Source organism: Phyllopteryx taeniolatus, chromosome 18, assembly GCF_024500385.1.
Source record: "Phyllopteryx taeniolatus isolate TA_2022b chromosome 18, UOR_Ptae_1.2, whole genome shotgun sequence".
Lineage (NCBI taxonomy): Eukaryota > Metazoa > Chordata > Actinopteri > Syngnathiformes > Syngnathidae > Phyllopteryx > Phyllopteryx taeniolatus.
The window spans coordinates 17506952-17515238 of record NC_084519.1 but is presented as its reverse complement, the minus strand read 5'-3'; the positions used below and the strand labels follow the sequence as shown (position 1 = coordinate 17515238).

At 42.5% G+C, this 8287-nt stretch overlaps 1 protein-coding gene across 3 annotated transcripts in view; it reads right to left on the bottom strand.

Moving 5' to 3' along the window:
- Window positions 1–879: 879 nt before the first annotated feature.
- Window positions 880–8287, bottom strand: part of nkain2 (sodium/potassium transporting ATPase interacting 2) — a 60428-nt gene continuing 53020 nt past the window's right edge. For 2 of the 3 annotated variants that reach the window (XM_061754562.1, XM_061754561.1), the window contains 2 exons: window positions 5747–5828; window positions 880–3940 (listed from right to left, as the gene is read on the bottom strand). In XM_061754562.1, the coding sequence (XP_061610546.1) occupies window positions 3931–3940; window positions 5747–5828 (92 nt within the window). In that variant the 3' untranslated portion in view covers window positions 880–3930. Of the gene's footprint in view, window positions 3941–5742; window positions 5829–8287 lie in introns of those variants that run through there. The other variant, XM_061754563.1, reaches the window with a different exon arrangement.

Genomic DNA, 8287 nt, shown 5'->3' with positions numbered 1-8287 from the left:
ACAAAATGAGGAGTAAAAGTGGCAAAGTGCACCTCTCCGTACAAAAATAGGCCACAAGTGGTGGATAATTTGGCCAATGAAAACATGCTTTAGTCGTAAACTTGAGGATTTAAAAGTATTCTAATGCAGCTATTAAGATTTGAAAGCTATCACTTCAAAGGCGCACCGGTTTTGCCCCTCTTTAAATGAATTATTTCTTCTGATCAATTAAATAGCACTTCTAATATTCATTTGTAAAATCTATTTTATATACAGAATGCTAGTTCTTATTTGACAGTTTGATTGCAACATTTTGTCCAGGTTTAATTGTCTTTATATGGCATAGCATCGTGTTTTAGTCTCAATCTGCCTAGTGTATGGAGCTATTTTATTACCCAAGGAGTACCGCAAGGTTCTGTTCTCGGTACTCAGCATTTGTTAGTACTTTTCCATAATAACACAAAAAAACTGATTGTTTTTTGTCTCCTTAAATTTGGCAGTTTGGGTTGTTTTGAAATAGTTTTCAATGTCATGTCACTGTATTTTTTAATTTGAAAAGGAATAATTTGCAATACTTCATTATAAACAAGGTATTGACATATTGTTTTTTCAGTAAAAGTCCATCCATTTTCCGTACCGCTTATCCTTACTAGGGTCGCGGGCGTGCTGGCGCCTATCTCAGTTAAATCTGGGCGAGAGGCGAGTACAGTCTGAACTGGTCGCCAGCCAATCACAGTCAGTAAAAGTCAAATAATGCAAATATTCCCTTTTTTTTCCAGCGCTACTTTCTTATGATTTAATAAATTTTTATATTTCATTTTTTTTCCCTACAAAAAGCACTTTTCATTCGGGACTTAATTACTGTATTATAATATGGGGGTTGGCCTTTAGTACAAAATCCTCAGGCGACTGTTTATTGACACAAAAAAGCAACGCGACTCCAGCTCGTTCTGCAAGTTCTTAACACCTGCTGCACGCGTCTGTCTACACACACGCGTCCAAACATGGAACACCACACAAAAGCTCTATTGACTGTTTCAAAGTCTGAAATGTCATCGACAGCCTGGCTGTAAAGCCTGTAAATAGTCTGCTCCTGCTTTCCCAACACACGCAAATGTTTTATCAGCACTGAACACAGCCGTCCGTTCGAATGTTCAACGTAGGTCGTAGTTAGGGGGTTGAAAAGATGACTTTTGGAACGTTCTTTTTAAAGGGATGGGAGCGTCTCAGAATCTTCCGACCCCGCCGAATCATGTATTGTATTTTTTTTCCCGACAATCGGGCCTTAGCTGACTTGGATCAGAAGGGAGGGAAATTTTGCTTATCGGTGTTTACGGACGCATCTTAACACACCGGACACTCGAAGAGATGACCAGGCAATTAACGAGCAGTGAATGAAAACGATGCCCGTTCCTAGCAAACTAGTGCAAGTACAGCGGTGCCTTGAGATACAAGTGACCCAACTCACCCAAGTTTTTCAAGATACGAGCTGCCGCTCGGCCGAAGTGTATTTGACCACAAACGGTGCAGCAACACGTCTACACAGACAATATAACAATACTCACAAGCGTTCTTTACCCTCTGCGAAAAAGGACTAATATTACTTACTGAGTCACCTACAGTAGTTGAGTAAAGCCCATTGGTCAAGTAGCGCACGCCAGAAGGAGCCGCAATTCATGAATCATGGTGAACTGTTTAAGTCTTTACAATTTACGTAATTATGTTATTACTATATTTGTATGAAGTATAATGTGATAGAGTGCTAGTTTACTTACTAAAAAACACATACAAACATATTTGTTGGGAAAGCTGCAACGGATTGTAATTTTAAACAGAAGAGATGATTTGAGATGAGAGTTTTGTATGAACACGGCCACAGAACAAATGAAACTCATCTAAAGGCACCACTGCATAAGCACCCCCCCCCCCCCCCCCACACACACACACACACACAGTAAGACACACGGCCACTTTTCCACGACATCATACATTATTAGTCAACTAGAAAAAAAAAACGTGATTTAAAAAACATCTACAAGTTCAAGGTCACAATTCAGTTTTTTTTTTTTTTTTTTTTTTTTTTACACTATTTACCCTCGTGGACATTTCCTACTGGTACAAAAACAACAAAGTTCACATTGAGGACGGTGTCCCTCGTAGACTAGTAGCTAGTCGCAAGTCACGCGTGAGCGGCATGAGGATAGTAAATATGCAAAGAGCTTGGCGACACCTCATGCAAACACACAAAGTTCTCAAGTCCTCAACGGTGACCTCCAGAGAGGACTGGATCCTTCGAGCAAAGTCGTTTTAAAGCCTCCGTGTGGTCACGAGAGTCACATGGCAAACAAGGAAGGCCTTCAATGTTTGGTCCGGAGAGTCCAAAATGTCCAACAAGCAGGAGATCGGATTTTGCTTCCTCGAGGAAAAGGTGGTTGGTCATCAGAACAAAATGCGCGATTGGCCGTCTGGCGTGATAATGACGCATTTACAGGTACATTGTTTTTTGGAGAACGTGTGCAGTGTGGAGGGCAAACGTTTGTCCTCAAGAGCCAGACTAGATTGTTTTAATCAGACAGATGGGCTAGGTCATTCGTAAATTAGGCAAAAAAAAAAAAGTATGTATTTATCTGATGCTATTCATGCTCATTTAAATTTTTTTTTTTTCGATCCTTTTTTTTTCTAATTTTAATTAACGTGTACATACTTAGTCAACCAAATGTTTAATTATAATTAACTCATTCTTTAATTATACTTAATATTATTATAACCAACCAATTCATAAATCTATTCCAATTTTTATTTTATTTAAAATAAATAAAAAAAAAATTCAATGATATCAATGAAAAAAATAGAAATGAATAAATACATTTGAAATAACCAATTCCAAGGTAATAAAATAAAGTCAGCGTATGGCCGCTTTCAAGCGCCTCGTTGTAGCGGGGTGGAAAAGCCCCGTGATAACCCGAATCCAGCCAGCGGAAGCTTTAAGCGGATACATTTTTGCGGCTCAAACATGGAGTTACGTGCAGGCATAAGAAAGATGCTGACAAAGTAGTATCCATTTTTGCAGGTGGGAGCTCTGGTGTTTGATTGACAGTTGAACGGGGCGTGGTTTCAGCACATTCAGCGGACACGCCCACAGCACCGAAGAGCGCCGAGAACGGCTCGATTTCTCACAATTTTGAAGCCTCGTTTTACATACACAGCACATTTTTGGAATTTTTCGTGGTCGTTAACAACATTCTTCTCTGTGGTGCGCCAAAATGCCAAGCCGTGTTTCTTTTCACGCGTTCCGAACGCCGTGGGCTTTTCTAGGCAATGTGAACGGGGTTCGTGATTGTCATCAATGTGTTGGAACTTTGGAAGATTTCTTGGTTATGAATGGAAGTTTTGTCTCGTGATCTTCGGCACGGCACTCTGCTCGCCGCTCATTGGTGGAAGACAAATTATTTCGATAGCAGAGGCCCGAACATGCACACAAAAAAAAGCACGTGTCTATCCCCTGGTTGCATTGTCTCGGACTGTAAACATTTAAGATTCACATTTTTCTACATCGTGTTCAGTCACATCCAGAATCCAAGCCGTTCCGGAAGAAGGGAACGAAGACGTCTGACATTCTTTTGTTGCTCGCACTCTCTGTGTCCGTAAGCCTGTCAGGCACTAAAAAAGTTCCCCCCAAAAAAGTCAACCGAATATGGATGATTCGCTAATGCACAAACACGACGAAACAGTTCAAAACCACCAGCCAATGGAGGTTGTTCCCATGCCTTGCAGTTACTGCGTCCTACCACCAGAGGGCAGTGTTGCACCGTCAGCAATAGACACGACAGGCTAAGGACGTCAGAGGAGGGAAAGGAAGAAGGGGGCGTCTCAATCTTTTGTTGTCCTCCTCAGCCAACGTTCAAAACAAATTAAGAAGTCGATCAGTGGTAAGGCAGCCGGCTCTTAGTCTTATTTTGACCTGCGAAGATAGAAGAAGACACGTTTAGATGATCATACATAATAACAGTCCTGTTGCCTTCATTTGTCAGGGACAGCGATATGTCACTCGGTCAATTTGACCCAGGGTGTGTTTAAGTATTAGACATGGGGGGGAAAGCACCAACATTTGTTGAATCTCATGATGAAGTGCTGATAATTCACTTCTTTTTCAGAAATAAATAAATGTTCTAACAGTTTTTCAGGAAGGACTGGTGGGTCGATTTGACCCGGGCCGTGTTGAACTCATTCACTGGCAGCCGTTTGCAAAGCAGAGTTTCTTTCCCACGTTGCAAACCGTTTCGGAGCATTTTCGCTGATTTATCAATAGAACGGAACCGAACAGAACCGAATATCGGGATCTGTGACAATGTAAGCACCGAAGTTACCAAAGAAAGAGGGCACTCTCTTCTTTGTTGGCGCAATGTAGGTTGGGAAACACACATTTTCATTTTTGATAACTGTAGGATGTGATTGGCTTGTGCAGGTGTACCTAACTGAGTGTCCCATGTTTTAAAGATTTTTAATTTTTGTAATTTTTTTTTTCTTAGCAAAAGAGTGCATACATGTGTGGATATGCGTGTGCATGCGTGTGTGTGTGTGTGTGTGTGTGTGTGGGGGGGGGGGGGTCTGCGTGAAAAGGGCGGGATATATTTCCTGTGGGACACAACAATTTATTGGCCCCTCCGGCCAAAGCCAATAAAGAGCAAAGTGAAAGGACAAACAGCTGCGGGAACAATGATAGCATATTGATGATGTTTGCGTGTGCGTGACCGTAAGTGTTATAAGTGCGTCGCAGCTATTACGTGGAATGCAGTTGATGATTTATGATGCGTGTTATGACCTCCACCAGGGAGGCATAAAAAAAAAAAAGTACGGCACGGCACGGGCCTTGATTTCTTTCCTTCTTGGGTTATTCCCAAAAGCAGATGCCAACCATTTTGTTTGGGAATGGAGTGTAATGCGTTACGTTCAAGCTCTGGTTCCATCTTAAAGCTCATCATTTTTATCTTGTGTATTTTTTTGTTATTCTAAATTAAGCAATGAAGAGCCTAATTTGAAAAAAAAAAAATGTTTTGATTGAAAATGTCTGAATAAAAATTAAAAGGTGAGTGAATTAGGACTACGGTCTCTTGAAGTAACCCTGTAACTTGACCTGAAATGACCCCTTAACTCATCCTTAATCCTACCTAGTGCAACCCATACTCTGTGTATATCATACTCTGTTCGAGTGTGAGGTGCCTAAACGTGTCTGATTCCAACGGGTTTGCATTTCTCTCCGTCATAATCAAGGCGATGAGCCGGCGTTCACCTCCTTATCCTTTATTTTCTACTCAAAAGCTGTGCTGATCTCAAAACCAAAGCGTCGCAACACCCCCATCTACAGGGATCTGTTAGTCATTACAGCGGTTTACAAACTGGAATTTTTCGGACAAGCTGGGCGAAACCCTCTTCTGCGCCTAACCTGTTGAAAACCGTACTGGACGAATATACTCGTCGGTGGCAGTAAACGGTTGGATTCCACTTGGCGAATAGAAACATCCACAGGAGTGAAGGCACGACTAGAATTTCATTTATTATTATTATTATTATTATTATTTTTATTTTTACAAAAAAATATTTTATCATTGTTGTGCTATTGGTTTATACTCATGTAATACACACTGCATGTATTTGAATTGTACATTTGCAGCGTGGATGCCGATTTTCTGTTCTACTTTCCACGTTGCGATCTTTCACGAAATGGCGTGAATTACACGAATTACACAATTACACGTGTGATACTTACATGTACATGGGCTGGAGCTGAAGGTGGGAGGTCTTCTGAGGCCCCTGGTAGCCGTACGAGTCGAATCCGCCTATAAAATCGACTGCAAAAGGGAAGGAAGGGCGTCCGTGAATCCACAGCAATTTACGGCTTTTCGGAACGTCTCTCTGCGCGTGACGCAAAACCCGTTTGAGGAGCGAGACGCGCTCGTGCGCCCGCGCGCGTAGCCACGGATTCACGGCGCCTCGAGAACGCGCCAGCCCTAAATTATCTAGGATGGCGCAGCCGAGAGGCAACTCGTATCAGACGGTGATGCGTTCTCACTTTGATGTCAGCGAGCTCCTTAAAAGCCACTTCCACCCGCGGCGCACTCGATTTTATTCCCGGGGAATTTGCAGACGCCGAAGCGGGAACAGAGGCGTCGCTAAGAAGCCGGTTGTTAAGATAACACCTGAAGCTATCTGAAGAAATAACAGGGAATTGAACCTATTGTTAGGGAAATGAACGATAGGATTATTATTTATGGCAGAAAATGAGACTTTATCAACAATAATCGGGCACGTGAAGGCAAGCCAGTGCAAATAAACAAGCTCACTCCGCTCTGTTAATTTTCTAATGCGTTGTAATTTTTGGAGATATATTTGTGGATTTATTAAAAACATAAACCTGATTATTAGGCCTCAAAATCCAAGACTTTTTGAGGGCCTCCACATGCCCGCAAACTCACAAATCTTTGCAAGCGCGTGTATATTGGGGAAAAAAATGATTTGAATTTTAAAAAAAACTACAGTATCTCAAATCATCTTTCCCCATTGACATGAATGGAAATTGCATTCATCTGTTTTAGCCTCCCCCAAATACCCAACACAACATTTTTATAACGTCTTAATTAGGAAACTAGCACTCTATAATATTGTACTTAGCGTACCAACACAATGCAAAGCTCGTGCATCATGATTTAATGCTTCAATTGAATTCACTGTGCTGCTCCTTCTGGTGTGCATGCCTTGACCACCGGGGGGCAGTATAATACAGTCACGCACACACAAAGAAGAAGAATTTCACCACTGCTGTGACTCAATAAACTGCTATAATATTCCTGTTTTCTTTCCACAGAGGATAAAGAATATATGCCTGCAAGTAAATTTGGTCACTTGTATCTCAAGGCACCACTAGAATATAGTTACATATATGTAAAGTCATAATTTCTTTAAAAAAAGAAACATTTAATCAGAGTGGAAATATACAAGAGTAAATATTTATGCCCACATAACTTTCTTTCCTGTATTGTCACGTAATCAATAGTCCACAATCCCTTTCATGTATTGCTGAGGAAGACTGCCGATTATGAAAAGCGCTTCATCTTTTGTCTGTCGGCGGCGTCCTTGGATCGCAAGCGAGCGAGCGGCACGACTCGACACCGCCCGCGTCGTCGTTCGGACGATCGGCGTCGCCGCTGCCGGAATTCCGTCCTTACGCGATGAGAGTTTTTTGGTTTTCCCGCCGAGCGACGCTGCAGTCCAGACGACGTGCGGACACCCGTACGCGTTGTTAACATACGAGGGTTGATTAGAACCTGTCCGACCGAGGCGGGCGCGCACGGAATCATAATCAGACTAATTAGCTTCCTCAGCAGCTCCCAATGTTCACGAGGGCCCTCGGCGCGCATTAGCTTCCTCGCCCGAGGCCCGTTTCCCCAAAGTGGCCGCGATTATTGTTCAGCTCGCACGTTATCGAGCAGACGCTTTCTTTCAAGAGCACAGCGGAAGATTATGATTGATCCGACAAAACGATGCCGGGAGAAAGTGTGACAAGAAGATGGCGCACCCGCCGCTGGCGTGGTGGCCAAATTGCCAACGGCAGACATGCAGATATCATTTGTTCCTGGGGAAGATTCCCTTTTTAAAACGTGATAGTGCTGACTGGAGAGCAGTCGATCCGCCCTCCTCGCTTCGTCTCGGTTTTACGACGTAAACTCACGCGTTAACGCCACATTACACGATACATCCCCATTTTAGTAGGTTTTTATTACATACTACATTAAACGTGAAACAAAAACGGGCTCAGTAGTGGCCCTCGGAATTCCAAAGAAAAATTCGCTTAACTTAGGAACATGAACTTTGGTCCAAATGTTTAGCAGGAGTGAAAGCCTAAAAAGTCAGCCATTTTGATTTTGTTGGAAACAACTACTTTAGGGCCATTTTGAAGGTAAATCATTGCAAATTCAGCCCCTGAAGTCAGTCTCAGTGAGCAACATGAAATTTAGTCGGCATGTTGATCACAAGTAGAGGCCATGCCTGAAAAGACACAGGAAGTCCGCCATTTTGGTTGGGAGTGGCCATTTTACGATCAGGAGTCCAAAGACAAACTGCTACCAAATTTGAACTATACAGATGGACCAAGATACATCATTTGAACATTCGAGCCTGTCTCAAGCCACCTAAAGTTGGGTAGGCGTGTTTATCAATTTCGTCTGATTGCTACCAATTTGGAACACGGTTTGAGCCCGATTTATGAGGGCTACATGCGATAACTGCTGCAGACACTCCCATCCCATTCAAA